Here is a 19608-nt window from a genome sequence, read left to right as displayed (position 1 = left end):
TTCATCCGCTGATGGCTTTCTGAAATGCTCTCTAACTTCTGGAAAGTTTTCCAACCCCCCCCAACCCCCCCCCCCCCCCCCCTTTTAAAAGGCCATTAAACTGTGTTGTAATGCAAACGGTAATTCTAAAGAGACCAAACAGGTGTCCGATGTGCAGGCAGTGTGTCTAATGCAGCTATTACATGGACAACAGCAGATTATCATAAAAGCATCTCTCCTTAATGTGGACTGGACTGATCAATAGCAGACTGCCGATGAGACGTGCACACACACACACACACACACCATGTGTTGATGAAGCCGTGTTTCACTGTCACCTTGTGCTTGAGAGCCGTTTGTTGTTCTGCTCATCCCAATAGAAGGAAATTCCAGGGTTTGGCTTGTGATTAGGGTTAGGGTCCGATTTTACGTTATCCCATTTAGCTTTGCTGTGCTCTACACACATCTGTGTGTGCTTCGCCTGGGGTCGTTCCTGTGCGAGAGAAGACAGAGGTCAAAGGTCACACAGCTCCTCCATCTGACGTAACATCTCTCTAAGAGTGGCATGTGTGATCACGAGGAATCCTCATGTGGGTCGATCTGAACACAAGGACTCCTCATGTGTGTCGATCTGAACACGAGGACTCCTCATGTGTGTCGATCTGAACACAAGGACTCCGCATGGGTGTCGATCTGAACACTAGGACTCCGCATGGGTGTCGATCTGAACACGAAGGCTCCTCATGTGAACACGAGGACTGCTCATGTGTGTCGATCTGAAAACTAGGACTCCTCATGGGTGTCGATCTGAACACAAGGACTCCGCATGGGTGTCAATCTGAACACGAAGACTCCTCATGTGAACACGAGGACTCCTCATGTGTGTCGATCTGAACACGAGGTCTCCTCATGTGTGTCGATCTGAACACGAGGACACCTCATGTGTGTCGATCTGAACACGAGGACTCCTCATGGGTGTCGATCTGAACACGAGGACTCCTCATGTGTGTCGATCTGAACACGAGGACTCCTCATGTGTGTCGATCTGAACACAAGGGCTCCGCATGGGTGTCAATCTGAACACGAAGACTCCTCATGTGAACACGAGGACTCCTCATGTGTGTCGATCTGAACACGAGGTCTCCTCATGTGTGTCGATCTGAAAACTAGGACTCCGCATGGGTGTCAATCTGAACACGAAGACTCCTCATGTGAACACGAGGACTCCTCATGTGTGTCGATCTGAACACGAGGTCTCCTCATGTGTGTCGATCTGAACACGAGGACACCTCATGTGTGTCGATCTGAACACGAGGACTCCTCATGGGTGTCGATCTGAACACGAGGACTCCTCATGTGTGTCGATCTGAACACAAGGACTCCTCATGTGTGTCGATCTGAACACGAGGACTCCTCATGGGTGTCGATCTGAACACGAGGACTCCTCGTGTGTCTGATCTGAACACGAGGACTCTTCATGTGTGTCGATCTGAACACGAGGACTCTTCATGTGTGTCGATCTGAACACGAGGACTCCTCATGTGTGTCGATCTGAACACGAGGACTCCTCATGGGTGTCAATCTGAACACGAAGACTCCTCATGTGAACACGAGGACTCCTCATGTGTGTCGATCTGAACACGAGGTCTCCTCATGTGTGTCGATCTGAACACGAGGACACCTCATGGGTGTCGATCTGAACACGAGGACTCCTCATGGGTGTCGATCTGAGCACGAGGACTCCTCATGTGTGTCGATCTGAACACGAGGACTCCTCATGTGTGTCGATCTGAACACAAGGACTCCGCATGGGTGTCAATCTGAACACGAAGACTCCTCATGTGAACACGAGGACTCCTCATGTGTGTCGATCTGAACACGAGGTCTCCTCATGTGTGTCGATCTGAAAACTAGGACTCCGCATGGGTGTCAATCTGAACACGAAGACTCCTCATGTGAACACGAGGACTCCTCATGTGTGTCGATCTGAACACGAGGTCTCCTCATGTGTGTCGATCTGAACACGAGGACACCTCATGTGTGTCGATCTGAACACGAGGACTCCTCATGGGTGTCGATCTGAACACGAGGACTCCTCATGTGTGTCGATCTGAACACAAGGACTCCTCATGTGTGTCGATCTGAACACGAGGACTCCTCATGGGTGTCGATCTGAACACAAGGACTCCTCGTGTGTCTGATCTGAACACGAGGACTCTTCATGTGTGTCGATCTGAACACGAGGACTCTTCATGTGTGTCGATCTGAACACGAGGACTCCTCATGTGTGTCGATCTGAACACGAGGACTCCTCATGTGTGTCGATCTGAACACAAGGACTCCTCATGTGTGTCGATCTGAACACAAGGACTCCGCATGGGTGTCGATCTGAACACTAGGACTCCTCATGGGTGTCGATCTGAACACAAGGACTCCGCATGGGTGTCGATCTGAACACGAAGACTCCTCATGTGTGTCGATCTGAACACGAGGACTGCTCATGTGTGTCGATCTGAACACAAGGACTCCGCATGGGTGTCGATCTGAACACGAAGACTCCTCATGTGAACACGAGGACTCCTCATGTGTGTCGATCTGAACACCAGGTCTCCTCACGTGTGTCGATCTGAACACGAGGACTCCTCGTGGGTGTCGATCTGAACACGAGGACTCCTCGTGGGTGTCGATCTGAACATGAGGACTCCTCATGTGTGTCAATCTGAACACGAGGACTCCTCATGTGTGTTCATCTGAACACGAGGACTCCTCATGTGTGTCGATCTGAACATGAGGACTCCTCATGGGTGTCGATCTGAACACGGGAACTCCTCATGTGTGTCGATCTGAACACGAGGACTCCTCATGTGTGTCGATCTGAATACGAGGACTCCTCATGTGTGTCGATCTGAATACGAGGACTCCTCATGTGTGTCGATCTGAATACGAGGACTCCTCATGTGTGTCGATCTGAATACTAGGACTCCTCATGTGTGTCGATCTTAACACCAGCACTTCTCATGTGTGTCGATCTGAACACGAGGAATCCTCATGTGTGTCGATCTGAACACAAGAACTTCTCATGTGTCGATCTGAACATGAGGACTCCTCGTGGGTGTCGATCTGAACATGAGGACTCCTCATGGGTGTCGATCTGAACACGAGGACTCCTCATATGTGTCGATCTGAACACGAGGACTCCTCCTGGGTGTCGATCTGAACACGGGAACACCTCATGTGTGTCGATCTGAACACGGGAACTCCTCATGTGTGTCGATCTGAACACGAGGACTCCTCATGTGTGTCGATCTGAACACTAGGTCTCCTCATGTGTGTCCATCTGAACATGAGGACTCCTCATGTGTGTCGATCTGAACACTAGGACTCCTCATGTGTGTCGATCTGAACACGAGGACTTCTCATGTGTGTCGATCTGAACACGAGGACTCCTCATGTGTGTCCATCTGAACACGAGGACTCCTCATGGGTCTCGATCTGAACACGGGAACTCCTCACGTGTGTCGATCTGAACACGAGGACTCCTCACGTGTGTCGATCTGAACACGAGGACTCCTCATGTGTGTCGATCTGAACACGAGGACTCCTCATGTGTGTCCATCTGAACACGAGGACTCCTCATGTGTGTCCATCTGAACACGAGGACTACTCATGTGTGTCGATCTGAACACGAAGACTCCTCATGTGAACACGAGGACTCCTCATGTGTGTCGATCTGAACACCAGGTCTCCTCACGTGTGTCGATCTGAACACGAGGACTCCTCGTGGGTGTCGATCTGAACACGAGGACTCCTCGTGGGTGTCGATCTGAACACGAGGACTCCTCATGTGTGTCAATCTGAACACGAGGACTCCTCATGTGTGTTCATCTGAACACGAGGACTCCTCATGTGTGTCGATCTGAACATGAGGACTCCTCATGGGTGTCGATCTGAACACGGGAACTCCTCATGTGTGTCGATCTGAACACGAGGACTCCTCATGTGTGTCGATCTGAATACGAGGACTCCTCATGTGTGTCGATCTGAATACGAGTACTCCTCATGTGTGTCGATCTGAATACGAGGACTCCTCATGTGTGTCGATCTGAATACTAGGACTCCTCATGTGTGTCGATCTTAACACCAGCACTTCTCATGTGTGTCGATCTGAACACGAGGAATCCTCATGTGTGTCGATCTGAACACAAGAACTTCTCATGTGTGTCGATCTGAACATGAGGACTCCTCGTGGGTGTCGATCTGAACATGAGGACTCCTCATGGGTGTCGATCTGAACACGAGGACTCCTCATATGTGTCGATCTGAACACGAGGACTCCTCCTGGGTGTCGATCTGAACACGGGAACACCTCATGTGTGTCGATCTGAACACGGGAACTCCTCATGTGTGTCGATCTGAACACGAGGACTCCTCATGTGTGTCGATCTGAACACTAGGTCTCCTCATGTGTGTCCATCTGAACATGAGGACTCCTCATGTGTGTCGATCTGAACACTAGGACTCCTCATGTGTGTCGATCTGAACACGAGGACTTCTCATGTGTGTCGATCTGAACACGAGGACTCCTCATGTGTGTCCATCTGAACACGAGGACTCCTCATGGGTCTCGATCTGAACACGGGAACTCCTCACGTGTGTCGATCTGAACACGAGGACTCCTCACGTGTGTCGATCTGAACACGAGGACTCCTCATGTGTGTCGATCTGAACACGAGGACTCCTCATGTGTGTCCATCTGAACACGAGGACTCCTCATGTGTGTCCATCTGAACACGAGGACTCCTCATGTGTGTCCATCTGAACACGAGGACTACTCATGTGTGTCGATCTGAACACTAGGACTCCTCATGTGTGTCGATCTGAACACGAGGACTCCTCATATGTGTCCATCTGAACACGAGGACTCCTCATGTGTGTCGATCTGAACACTAGGACTCCTCATGTGTGTCGATCTGAACACTAGGACTCCTCATGTGTGTCGATCTGAAGACGAGGACTCCTCATGTGTGTCCATCTGAACACGAGGACTACTCATGTGTGTCGATCTGAACACTAGGACTCCTCATGTGTGTCGATCTGAACACGAGGACTCCTCATATGTGTCCATCTGAACACGAGGACTCCTCATGTGTGTCGATCTGAACACTAGGACTCCTCATGTGTGTCGATCTGAACACTAGGACTCCTCATGTGTGTCGATCTGAAGACGAGGACTCCTCATGTGTGTCCATCTGAACACGAGGACTACTCATGTGTGTCGATCTGAACACTAGGACTCCTCATGTGTGTCGATCTGAACACGAGGACTCCTCATTTGTGTCGATCTGAACACTAGGACTCCTCATGTCTGTCGATCTGAACACTAGGACTCCTCATGTGTGTCGATCTGAACACTAGGACTCCTCATGTGTGTCGATCTGAATACGAGGACTACTCATGTGTGTCGATCTGAATACGAGGACTCCTCATGGCCTCCAGCTTGTTCAAAGGCAATATTTTTAGAGCCACTATGAGATAGAAGCTGCTCTTCGCTGCTCTTCGCTGCTCTTCGCTGCTCTCTGTGTTTTTGAAGTACTCTCTGCAGGCACAAAGCTTTTACTCGTACCTTTTTGGATTAAAACGATCCTCATTAAAGCACTATGAGTCTTTTCATCCTTTTAGTGGTGTGAGGGAAAGCTTATTTAACATGCTTTACTGAGTTTGGAGTTGCTGAGATGTTTTATGTTTTACTGTACAACAGAATCTCTGAAATGTAATTTTAAGTCAAGTCTATAATCATTGAAATGCTCTGACTGTATCATGACAATTATGCAGCAGATTTTTTTTATTCTTTGAATTAGTTAGAGACATTACACATATGTTCTTTTTTCTTCTTTTTCCTTGGTTGAATTTAATGCAATGGTAGTACAATGTCACTCACTTTAACATGTAATAAAAGACAGAATGACTTTTGGGTGAACAATCCCTTCAATTTTAAAATATGATCACTGTTAATTTGAAATGTAATCTGAAACATAACTGTGTAAAACTAAACTAGAACAAAAAAACAACAACCTTAAACCCAAAACAAAATCTTTTTTATTGTTTCTGAAATTGTAGTCGATAGTAATATCAGTGTTTCTGATCAGCACAGGTTAATTCTAAATGAATGAATGTAATTTAAGTTGATTGGGGCAAATATCTTTAGAGAAATAGCCCATGCGCTTTAACGTTACCCCAATTTTTCCTTGGGGATCAATAAAATACTTGGATATATTTACAATCACATCAAGCTTGGCTCTTTGGAAATTCACAGTGTCTGTTGTTTACACACGAGACCAAATACATGCGATTCAACACCAAGCTTAGATTCAATTACATTTTTACTGTTGCAGTGTAAAAACATTCTTGTATGTTGTAGATGGAGCGATTTGTGTTTGCATGTGAAATGGAGTCACAGTTAGCAGGGAATCTGCCAGTATGAGCCGCGTCGCACTCGACTCCAGACCGCAGCCTGAGGGAGAAGATCAGCAAAACCAATTCTGTCTTTAAAAAAGCTATCTTACAAACAGCAGCGCTGCAATCCAGCCAATTTCTGCATGTTGATTTGATAAGCGTCCTCTGGGTCTCGCTGCACGACTGAGGGCTTCCCATGTGTGACTTCATAAAATTTGCCTCTTACAAATAAAGCTTTGATCTCCTGTAAGTAATACAGATATAACTGAATATTTCAGGCTATATTAGCTACACAGTAATAGTTCCTGCCATTTTGCTTGTTGTAAATTTTTTGTTAAGGAGAGGAGAAGCCCACTCAGTTCTCTGAGCGTTAAAGAAGCAAAAACCTGTTAAAACCTGCTCTGTAATGGATTAAACGCAGCATGTTTTTACCTGCTGTGTAATTGGTGTATTAAAATGTCAAATGACTGCACCAAATGTAATATCAGCTCGATAGATATAAACTTCATGGACTGATTGTCATATGTTTTGAGGCACGATTACCAGAAATGTGTATTTAATGAAACGTTTTTGAATTCAAGCTCATTCAGCATTCAGTGAAAGATCCATCATGTCCTTCTAACCATGTGTACCAACAATTCTGTAGAGAACATACAATTTTCAGGTAGTTTGGAAATGAAAAGTTTGTGTTTCTTTCTGTATTTGTAAAAGACATATGAAAACTGAATCGCTGCAAAGAAAAATCTGTTGAAGAATCTGTTGAAACATACAATTCTGGCCAGCAAAAGGCATAACTTGCTGGGATTGATCAGAGGCTGTTAAAGCGTGCGCACACACACACACATCCAGTATCCAGTGCTTGAGTGTGTCTTGTGCTGGGCTGCATTGATTTAATGCATTACTCAAACTGCTGGAGAGAGAGAGCCGAGGTAGAGAGTCTCTCCTGACTGCATTAGGAGCCTCCAGCCTTTGTGATTCCTTTTGATCAAATCTCTGTGAGAGACGCGTGTCATGCCCTCTTCCAGCCAGCTGTGAGGGGACTGGCCCGCCACCCAGTGGGGGAGGTGTGTGTGTGTGTGTGTCTGTGTGTGTGAGAGAGAGATCTCTTAAGGTGAGAGGCAGAGAGTACAGCGGGTAGGAGGGTCTCATTCCACTCCCCAGCGCCCAGTTCCAGCACACACTCACACACTCACACACTCTTCCTGGATGCTTTAGAGCCGCTCACACACTCACACGGGCCTGTGGACGAGCGCCGCGTTTCTCGATTGCAGGAGAAAGTGTGTGTTGTGTGGGTGAGTGTGACTGAACTGTGAGTGATGGATCTCTCGCAGTAGAACTTGTACAGACAGGAGCTGCTGGAATGGCAAACTGCTCAGAAACACTGGAAACTTCAGTCTGATCAAAATGTCTGAGGTAAGAAGTTTAGTTTGGGATCAAGTCTTTCTTAGAGAATTTAAATAAGAACACAAATGGATTGTGAGTTATATGCAGATGATGTTACATTGAGAAAAAATATGCTTTTTCCTGTGTGGTGCTTTGACTGAATTGGCAACTTTTATCTATGTTGATAATTTATTGTACGGGAAAAATTAGCTAAACTGTGCATACACGTATGAATCCATTTTTAAAGTTTTTTTTCACCCCTATTAATAGATCAATTTGCTAGCTAGATATTCCAGGAGAGACTTTATTGTGCTGTTCAGATGGGTGTGAATGTCTTCACAAGTGTGTGAGTGTTTGTTGGTCATCCACTGGAATGTAATTCAAGACAAGAGTAATTTCGCTGCCAGAGCCATAATGCTGGTTAAATGATTGTGTGTGTAATGCTTGTTTAATCTGAACACCAATGTAAAATACACATTCATTATAGAGAATTACCGAACGATTTTTGTCAACGGAATAACAGGAGTCAAATTCTTTTTTTTCTCTCTTCCACTTTCTGGCCGCTTTAAGAGATCCTCTTCCTGCTCTCTCTCTGTCTTTGTGCTAATGCTGACGAGTTAGTGTCCCAAAGTGGGACTAAGACCCCGTTTCTGGGCGGGCAAACACAGTTAATGGCCTTGGGGCGTGAAAGCTTTGTCTCTGTGAGTGTGTGTGTTCATTAAGCTCATGTTGATCTGTCATTGTTGTCCGCTGCTACAGGCCTGTGTTGTAAGATCTGACAGTGACTCTTTCTGTTAGAGATTCCTCAACCGTTGCGCTTATTTTCACCACACGCGCCTCTCTTCATTTTTACTGCACATCCATATTCTACACTTTTCTGGTGCTAGGAGAACTACTAACTTATGCAGTTTGTCAAAATAATATTTGTCTAATATTATGTGATATTCTGGATTAAATCATATCAGTCAATATTTTAATTGTGACCGTTGGGTTGAAGTTTAAACATTTTACATTGTAAAAAATCTATTCAAAAGCAATAAATACTGAGTATATTAATGCATTTTACAGTCGCATTATTTTTAAGAAATGCAATCATTTTTTGATTATTAAAGTTCTAAATAATTTTCTGTAAGATATCATTGCTGTAGCGTATTTTACACTGCAGTCAAACTGTCAGCTAAAAAGCTGGATTATTTAACTGTTATGAACAACACATAAACTAGCCTAATTAACATTTAAAATTCATTCAAAAATTTAACTCAAAATGTTTGCTTGTCTTAACATAATGCATCAAGTGATTTTTTAAAAGGTATCTTGTGCCTTCCATTGACTTTTGGGATGTAAATATTTATGTGCATTTTCAAATATTGCTGTCTCTTTCTTTGTGTATGTAAGTGCCGGTGTGTTTTATAGTTGAGGTTCGAGGATATATAACTATGGTGTGATTATCGTGGCTGTTGCCCTATATCATCTCTATACTGGATTGAGCTCTCGTTTTGTGCTAAAGTGTCTATATTTAATATGAAATTGCATTGGTATGAAGCTCACTGTATGTTTTTGTGCTCACAGGAGTACTTTATATAATTTATAATTATTTATTTAATACAAAATTATCATTAAAGTATTACCAGCAAAACCTAATGATCGTGTTCTCCAGCATGAGAATATTCCAAAGAGCTTCTTGAGCTTCTTATATATAGAGATACACACATATATGTAGAAAGATACACACATGTACTGTATGTACACATATACACACCATAAACACACACACACACACACACACACACACACACACACACACACACACACACACACACACACACACACACACACACACACACACACACACACACACACACAGATCTAGGTGTACATTAAAAAGTTAAAGTATGAAACCGAACATTTTGGAGGGAACATAACGGGTGTTAGTGATGAATAAATATGTAGAATATATTCACTATTATTGTGTGTGTGTGTGTGTGTGTGTGTGTGTGTGTGTGGACAGGCGATTTGCTGCACGCTGGTGAACTGCAACTGTGACAGTTTCAAGCCTGGGAAACTGAGGCGGCGACTCTGTGAAAACTGTAGGCACGGCTGGGTCGCCCATGGTGAGTTTCACATGCTATAGAATATTACATTTCACACAGATGTTTTTCACACATCTTCAAACACTCTCCACTGTCATCTCTCTCTGTCTTTCTGCCTCTTCTACTTTTCACTGTACTTTTTAAAAGAATATTCCATGTTCAAAGTTAAGCTCAATTTCAACATGTCTTTTCTATTCTTAAAAAAAATATATTTTCTTTTTCTGTAACAGTGAGCCACTTAAAAAATAAATGAGTGGGGCCAATTTGTAAATCCTAAAATACTGTTTTAGCGACAAGATGTAAACAATGTGATGATGATTTTTATTGAGAAAAAATGCTCACTAACATTTACTTTGTAAAGTTATATCCAATTTTACAAAAAAAAATTTTTTTTATAAAAACTTGATACATAAAAAGACCATAAAAATTATTTTATAAATGAATTTAACAACTGTCCAGCTCAAATAATACACAACTTTGAGTTTATCAAATTATAAGCTTCACATTTCTAATTTTAAATCCTCAAAGAATATATTGTGGTGGACATCAACATTATGTTACAAATGCTGATGTTTAAGCTTAACTTGCCGAACCTTAAATATTCCTTTAATAACCATATTTGAAAAGACAGAAATAAATAAATAAATCTATTCATTATAAATTAATCTAGACCTTAATATTGACTTTCTGACATTAAAGATATGTGGCATAAATTGATAAATTGATAGCCTGTTTAGAATCCTTGGATTTTTTTGTTTTAATTGTTATTGTTTGTAGATGATAATTATTTACAATATTGTCTGTAATTTCTCAGCCATGCACATATGCAAATATATACAAACACACTTTTATTACAATACATAGGCAACATGTTTATAATAGACATTAAAATTTGTACAAATGCTCACTTAAAGCCTCACTTACAAACAAGACAGATACACAGATTCAGAAGTGAACGACAGAAATGCTGAAACACGTAGAGATGCTTTGCTGATTTCTGCATGTGTGATGTAAACTGGTGTCTGTTTTGCTGAATTGCAGCTCTGAGTAAGCTGAAGGTTCATCACATGTACCAAGGAAGCCAGGTGGAGATTGTTCACTCCAATGTGGTGTTTGATATCTGTAGTCTGATGCTTTATGGGACGCAGGCAATTCCAGTGCGTCTCAAGATCCTGCTGGACCGACTCTTCAGCGTCCTTAAGCAGGAGGAGGTTATTCAGATCCTGAACGCCCTGGACTGGACTCTCCAGGACTACATCCGTGGTTATGTCCTGCAGGTGAGCTGTTCCATTCACCCGACTCACACTGATCCCGCTTGAAAACATACTTCAATTTGAGATGATATGATGAGATGAGATGTATAATTACAGTTTTGTCACACTTTTCCTCAAAATTCATAGTGGTGAGCCACTTAGATATCTTCAATCTTTTTGCTTATCAAGTATTCAGGTGCTTGAATTAAATTCATGGTAGTTCCTCTAGTGGAGAATGTAAAGTTAAAGCCTCTTCAGACCTCCAGATGAATGCTGTATGATAAAATATTTATTCTGGTTACAACATGAAGCTGCTGCATGACTTTCAAAGCCTGCTGGCACTCAAAAGTAATTACAGGCGCACTGAAAGACTTGCCCGACGCGCCTCTGATCTCTCCCCTCCCCTCACACTTCGACAGGGAAACCCGCATCATCTAAATTAAGAAAAATTATGCTCCTGAATTTATCACTCTGCTGCAGTAATTAGACCTCTCAAGTCCACATGCATTAGATGTATGGATGACTTTTTATTCAGTAACTCTGTCAATCTGTCAGAAGTTATGGAGTATTTTAGGGTCCCAGTGCAGGACATTTATTAGTTTAGACTTCATAATGCAAATTATATTCCTTATGTGTATGTGTCTAGGATGTGGCCGGTAAGGTTTTGGACCGCTGGGCAATAATGACCTTTGAGGAGGAGATTGTAACGCTGCAGCAATTCCTGCGTTTTGGAGAGACCAAGTCCATCGTGGAGCTCATGGCTCTACAGGACAAGGAGGGACAGGCTGTCGTTGTTCCGACCACTAGGACCAATTCTGACATCCGCAGCTTCATCGAAAGCAGTACACAGCGCTCTGTGCGGACACCCGCTAAAGCAGAAGCACCCGGTTGCAGTAACGGACACCATTTTGAGACTCTAGTGAACAGTATGGCCCTCATGCTGCCATTGCAACTGCTGAACTCGGTTCCGGCACCGTTGCTGAGCTCCAGTACAGACTGCGGCCACCAGGAGGCACAAACGAGACACGAGACGTCAGAACTAAGCCTTGACAGCAGTGCTGCGTTCGACAGCGGCCCTGTGAGAGCAGAGGGGCTGCTGGACACACAGTCTCCAAAGGTCGAGTCGGAAGAGTTTAACGTGAGTGGAAACTCCTCTCCCTCCACGCCTTGCACGTCCTCCATCACTTCTGAAATCACACACATGTCACCAGAGAGCAAGATGCGGTGTGCAGAGAAGAGCGGATCCTTGAAGAAGGGCCGTGTGTTCTGCAGTGCCTGTGAGAAGACCTTCTACGATAAGGGCACGCTGAAGATACACTATAATGCTGTTCATCTTAAGATCAAACACAAGTGCACCATTGAGGGCTGCAACATGGTGTTCAGCTCTTTACGCAGTCGCAACAGGCACAGTGCTAATCCGAACCCGCGGCTACACATGCCAATGAACCGCAATAATCGTGACAAGGACCTGCGGGGGGGCCTGAGCCCGAGCCAGGAGGATGAGCCCGAGGGCGAGAAGAGAGAGTTCGCCTCCAACCCAGAGAGCAGGACTGTCTCAAGTTTCATCATCCGCAACTGTGAGCCCAAACTACACGGCTCTTTATCCAGCATGAGCCAAAGCGGAATCCTCTTTCCCAATCTAAAGACTGTGCAGCCCGTGCTCCCCTTTTACCGGAGCCTGGTGACCCCAGCCGAGCTGGCCCATACGCCGGGCAACTTGCCCTCGCTCCCGCTCCTGTCCTCCTCGGTGCCCGTCAGCACCAGCCACATGCACACCGATATGGAGCCGGTGCCCAAGAAGAAGTCTCGGAAGTCCAGCATGCCCATCAAAATCGAGAAGGATGATCTGGCAGAAGAGGGCGTGTCCGAGGAGGAGACTCCGCCCCTCAGCCCCTGCACACACACACACAAGTGTGACATCAGCAGCGAGGGGCGTGGCCCTGTGGACTGCGATGGTCTTCTTCGGTCCACCGCCAACTCACTGGACGCAGAATGGGGCAAACTGACTCAGGAGGACAGTCGTATCATCTCACCGTCTTCTCCTTCTCTCTTTCACACTAAACAGAACGATGAGAAAGAAAAGGAGTCCTCAAAATGTGAAGAACCAACATGCAGTTCACGGCCAGACCAGCCTTGCAGCCACCGACCGGCCCATTTCACACACAGCAGTGAACACTGTGCAGACGGCTATAGTGACCCAGAGAACATGTGTCCAGATGATAAAGAGGAGCAGTCACACCCCTGTGAGATCTGCAGCAAGACATTTAAAAACCCATACAGTGTCAAAATGCATTATCGAAACGTGCACTTAAAGGAGATGCACATGTGCACTGTGGACGGCTGCAATGCTGCTTTCCCATCCCGTCGCAGCAGAGACCGGTAAGACGGTTAGGCTTGAGGGAAATTAATGTGTGTGTAATACAATACATTACATCAGCCAGTTATTTATAATCACATGACAGTTTTTGTGTTGATGGGTTAGGACTAAAAGTCAGGCCTGGCTCCAGCTGTGAGATGTAAGGTGGGCCAAGTCACAGTCCTGGTGGGCTGGAGTTTATACATTATTTTATTTTTCCCTCTAACAACTTTATTTAATAACAAAAGGGGCAGGACTTAAAAGGGATTCACACATGGTTCAAAACTAAGGAGTTTACTGGTTATTTGCCTTGCCAAAATTTTCACTGGCACCGCCACAAAAAAAAGAGTATTTTAATAAATAATGTTAAATAGCCAGTAATAAGATATGAATGAATGAACAAATTACAAGCCATAGCACAAATAAATACAATAGAACAAAGATACAAAGGAAATAAGCAGATTTCAGCTAGGTCTAATAGTATTCAGGTACGAAATACTTGTGTATTAATACTAATGTATAAATTAAATATATATTAATCCTATCAAAGCTAAAAAAGTTATTCAGTCAAGAGCAGATTTGAGTAGAGTTTTTATAATTGTCTTTTGTTTTTTAACATTAATAACATAAGAGCACTGCACGTATATTTAGCTACTGTCACTTTAAGAACAAATTAACGGATCTGGCGAACATCAGATTCGTTGATTAAGACTTTTTATTTTAATACAGTCAAGACTGTGCTTACGAGCATATTCGCCAAAACTGTGTGTATTCGTCCGTTTAAGCTTGACAAAAGAGAACTGTGTGAGACGCATCTTTCTGTGTAACCCGCTTTGTGTGTAAGTGCACAGAAAACAGGGATCACATACTGAATTGAGTTTCTTTCGCGTCTTCTTGCGCTTGAACAGTTTAGAATCGTTTGAATGTTTGAATGTTTATGAAGACGTTTTGTCAGGTTCTAATACTGCTTTGTCGTTTCTAAATAACAAGTATATTTTTGATACAAAGCAGCCAAAAAAGCATGATCTCCCTCAAAATCTGGAGCTGATTTGAACATTGCAATCATTTAGCAATTGCCCGTTATTTACCGTGAGGCCAGGGTGGGCCTGTGGAGCCGGGCCTGCTGAAAGTGGATGATTGCTATTATAAATGAAAAAAGTTAGAAACAAAAGAATGTTGGTTTTCTCTTCAAATGTTTTTGCTTTTAATTCTCTAGACACAGTGCAAACCTGAATCTGCACCACAGGCTGTTGACCAAAGATTATTCAGGAACATCTTCTCTCCGCAGAGAGCATCCAGATCTCCCTCACAAAGAGCAGATGTCAGTCAGTCAGATGTCTGTGATCCTCAAAGCCAGTCACCGCACAGGCCTTGTCTTCCCCATGAGTAAATCCCTGGAGAGATCAAGTGAGCCAGCAGAGGGTGCTGTGGAGAACGAAGCTGTACTGGACCTGAGCACCAGAGGAAGCGCACACTCGTCCTGGGACTCAGACCTGGGCAGTGAAGAAGGGCTCCCTCTAGAGGACAGTGACGAGAGCTGCGACGGGCTCAGTGTCTCGTCTCCACCGTGCCTCAGCCTGCAGTCTCACAGCTCTTCTCCCATCACTTGCCATCTCTGTCAGAAGGTTTACAGCAACAAAGGCACATTCAGGGCTCATTACAAAACAGTGCACCTTCGCCTCCTTCACAAGTGCAAAGTTCCAGGGTGTGACACTACATTCTCCTCTGTTCGGAGTCGCAACCGACACAGTCAGAATCCAAATCTACACCGTAACCTTGTGATGAATACCTCCCTCAATCAGGAGTAGGACAGTGCAACACACACACACACACACACACACACACACACACACACACACACACACACACACACACACACACACACACACACTCAGCCATATTCTTCTAAATATACATACGCACAGAGGTGTAAAGTCCAGGGGTCAGAAAGTAAAAGTCCTGCCATATGTTTATTCAAACCATGAACTCCTTATCTCCTGGCTGAAAAACTCTGATAATTAGCAAATCCAGGTGATTTTGATCAAAAATACTGAGGAGGACTTTTACTTGCTGAACCCGAACTTTACGCCTCTGCATACCCAATGATTCACTTTTAACAATTTGGGCTCAAAAGCACTGGTCATTGTACTGTACAATCAAGCACAACTGGAAGGACAATCATATTTATAATAAACCTTGACGTCTTTTACCTTTTTAATGTTAAGATATGTTTTCATCTCTACCGTAATATCTACTTGAGAAACTTTACTTATATTTATTGACTTTTTTAGAGTAGGTCAGAAAGACAGATGCCTAAAATGACTGAAGAAATGACAAAGCTGAAGAACTAGAAAGCACATACAGAATCATTTTAATCACCTTTAATCATCTTTAAAAACAATCAGTGCTGTTATACAGTAAGTTAAGTCCCTCATTCTTTATCCAAAGCCACATAAAAATCATGTTGTATTTTCCTTCTCTGCACTTTTCCATTGAGGGGACACGTCTCTCCTCAGCACGAGACTGGGACAGATTAGAGACTGTCAGAAAGAGCGAGCGAGTGAGCACTACCGAGTGTTGGTGAGAGAGTGATTAAGAGCCTGAGCTGTTTTTAAGGTGCAGGACTCACACGCGCTGCAGGACATTTTCTGGTGGTGTATTTGTGTTTGCTTGCTGTTCAGATTTGTTTTTATTACAAAAGATTTAGTGAAGCTGTTAGTTTGTGTTGCCATTTCAATCAATTGCTCTTTAAAGAGGCTGTTGTGTTCTTGTTAAGTAAGTTATTATATGTATGTTTTATTTTCGGGGCTAAGCATCTGCAGTGTTTGTTCATTTTCATCTTATTCTTCTCGTGTCGTGGGAGTCTGTGAAGTCCCTAACCACATTTGGGTTCTGTCACTTAAACTCTATAGCACAAAACAGTTCAAATTCTGACTTTTCTTTTGCCTTTAACTGTTCAACCATGCAGTTTAGGTACAAAATTCTTTGGGATGAAATGCATTATTTTGGCAGGATTGGCTTGGTGTTCACACTCTCTTCTTGTTGTGAAATCTTAAAAAATAAGTGAAATCTCTCTTATTGTTATTTCAGGTTGAATCCATCCTGTCTCAGTCATTTTTACAGTTGTTACAATAAATAATGCTATGTCCTATTAAATTAACTTGTAACTCTCGCTGTCGTGCTTGGCCCCTTAATTGCTGCTTGCATTTATATTGCTGTAGTTGTTATTCTTGTGGAGACCAAAGATTCGTAATCCAGGATGGAGTGTAAAGCAGCATGAGCAACAGAAGAGTAAAACTGCACGCATGGCACACCAGGGTGCTTGTAAATGCTAAAACACAGGTAGCTGTAAAGACTCCAGATTCAGTTTTGTAAAAAATGTCATCATTTTAATATGATGTTGATTTATAATGAGCATGAGGTATTGGTAAAGTCAAAGTTTCTGATGCTCATAAAGCTGTTAGTGAATCAGAGCTGAACAAATGAGTCTTACATTGTTAGAACGAGAAGACTCCCACAAACACACACAAACCTGTGGACATTTATTCCTTTAAACTTTAAACTTTTCTTTATATGTACAATCTTCTATAACCCCCCCCCCCCCCCCCCCCCCCACCATCACCAAGCAGGGTCATCAGGATTATAAGGACAATCTAACCCTAACCCACTATCATTTATTTGTGTTCTATCATTTTTATATGTGTTAATAAACAATCTAAAAATATCAGTAAATGTATACTTTTATACATAAACATTAAGCAGGGGGAAACAAATAAAACATTATGCTAAATCTTTGGTTCTTATTTGGTTTAACAATCATGAAATGACAAGCATAACATTTTGGCAAATTATGTATTTCTTGGCAGAAAAAAACTGACATCAGAAGTTATATAGTTATATACAAGTTATATATTGCAGACGTCACCTCTGATTCTCAGATGCTGTGACCATTCACTAGAACATGCGTTTATTTTGCAGACATTTTTTATCCATAGCAACATAAACTGTTGTGTTTGTTTATTAGTGATTTGCAGTTTACACTGGGTTCACTAAAATACCTGGGACTATAGTTGTAGATTACAGGACATGATCAACAGACAGTATGTAAATAAAATTAAAAAGTAAAAAAAGTAAAAACAAGTATACATATAGCATAGAATGTGGAATCTTCTCAACCCGCACTCTCAGTTTCTCATGCACTTATCTGTGACGAGGAACTGGAAATGAGCTGAAGTCCATTAATGTGTATTTGGAAAGTAAAGCAAGTTAAGCAGTATGACTGTAATCGTGGGTCCTGAACATGAAATACAAATGATAGGGAAAACCAAACTTCTGTTGAATTGTGATCGCAGCACAAATGTCACATCAGGTAAAGTTGTTACATTTTAAATGTTATAAATAGTGCTTTCAATGTTAACACATGCGATTTATTTTTTTCCAGTTTAACACATTAAAATATTTAATGTAATTAATGTAGCATCCATATTTTCTGTCATCCTTTGGCTTGTGTTACATTATATGGTCAGGCTCTTATTCATGCAAATGCTTTAAAGCATGACAAGACAAAAGAGAACGCCTGGCACACACACACACACACACACACAACACGCACACAACACACACACACACACACACACACACACACACACAACACACACACAACACACAGAAAGACGCGAGCCAGTATCGTGCGCACAGACAGCACTCCAGAATCGAGTTCTCGCTTGAACGAACATTAACACACACATTTAAAACAAAATGTCCTTTTTGTCGAGTATCCTCATAAGAGCAGTCATAAATGAGTTAAATAAAATCTTAAATGAATGTAAAGAGTTGTGAGAGAATGAGGCTCGTGTGAGATCCGCGTCTGTCAGCCACTAATGCTGTCTGCCATTAATGTTAATCAAAGAACAAAGGGAACAGAGAAAATTACTCACTACTCTTGACTAAAGAACTTTTGTAGCTTCAATAAAGATTAATCTATATTTAATTTAGAATTTATGCAGTGTAGATTGTTTGATAACTTTATTAAATTTCTGTATATTTTCTACCTGTTAGACAGGTAGGCAGGGCACATGAAAATAGACATTTATTATGGGTTTATGTGAGGATTGTTTTAAGTTCACTTAAAGCTGCAGTCTGTAGATTTTCCTCTTTGTCGCTGTCTCTCTTCAAAATCTGCAATTGCAGTTATTCGCAGAATTATCAACTTTTCACAGCGCAGATGAATCCGATGTTTTGAGGAGAATGTGCGTCTGTGAGTCGCCGCCGGTGTGGATACTGGCAATCACAGATTATACTTTTTGTAAGTATGACCAACATAATAATTTATTCATTTAGCTGACGCTTTTATTCAAAGCGACTTACAATTGCTATAATTGTAAGTCGCTTTGAATAAAAGCGTCAGCTAAATGAAATGAATAAATGTAAGAATTTTCACCGGTAAATATCCTCTGAACAAGTAAGTAACATCCACTTTTGTTAAATCTAACGATCGCTCAATATATCACGCCAAACTGTGCAAATTATACTTTGTTCTCAAATTGTTAATGTTAAGAACATCAACATTGTGTTGAGAACAACATTGTATGCACCGAGAAATTCCTCTACACAAAAGACCAAGATCCCTTGCGAATAGAAAATGCGCAGAACACAAATCATTATGGGGATATGCCGATACGCGTTTACATGACCAGAAATCCGGGTTAGAAAAGTCGTACCCCAGGTATCACATCCGGGTTTTTAAAATCCTGGATATGAGCATATTCGGGTTTCTGCCGGTGTTTACATGGCCGTGCGCGACCAGGTTATTGCTAATATCCCGCTTTTGAATGGGTTATTGGCTGCATGTAAACGTAGTCAGTGATACTGGCCTTCATTTATAAAAAGATGCCGTTTAACAAGCATTTAAAATAAAAGTCTTTATGTTGTTTCTACATTAATTTGGAGATTAACTGTGAGTGAAATTATTACATAATTATATACAATTTTTTTATATTTTATTTAATTTTTTTTCCATTTATGTTAAACAAATAGGCTATCTACAAAGTCGTTATTAATCGTTTTTTAAAATATTTGCCAGCTTCCATTTGCA

General features: G+C 42.5%; 1 protein-coding gene across 2 annotated transcripts in view; it reads left to right on the top strand.

Annotated features, from left to right (window-relative positions):
- The window catches only part of bnc1 (basonuclin zinc finger protein 1), a 17619-nt gene extending 378 nt beyond the window's left edge, over positions 1–17241 (top strand). The window contains exons 1-5 of one of the 2 annotated variants that reach the window (XM_077224379.1): positions 7315–7845; positions 9824–9926; positions 10947–11182; positions 11805–13537; positions 14731–17241. In XM_077224379.1, the coding sequence (XP_077080494.1) occupies positions 7837–7845; positions 9824–9926; positions 10947–11182; positions 11805–13537; positions 14731–15322 (2673 nt within the window). In that variant the 5' untranslated portion in view covers positions 7315–7836 and the 3' untranslated portion in view covers positions 15323–17241. Of the gene's footprint in view, positions 1–7314; positions 7846–9823; positions 9927–10946; positions 11183–11804; positions 13538–14730 lie in introns of those variants that run through there. The other variant, XM_077224373.1, reaches the window with a different exon arrangement.
- The last annotated feature ends 2367 nt before the right edge of the window (positions 17242–19608 follow it).

The sequence above is a fragment of the Siphateles boraxobius genome, unplaced genomic scaffold (assembly GCF_051911475.1).
Source record: "Siphateles boraxobius isolate OS27281-9 unplaced genomic scaffold, OSU_SipBor_1 124, whole genome shotgun sequence".
In the NCBI taxonomy this organism is placed as follows: domain Eukaryota; kingdom Metazoa; phylum Chordata; class Actinopteri; order Cypriniformes; family Leuciscidae; genus Siphateles; species Siphateles boraxobius.
The sequence above is the reverse complement of the archived record's forward strand: the minus strand, read 5'-3'. Positions and strand labels throughout refer to the sequence as shown.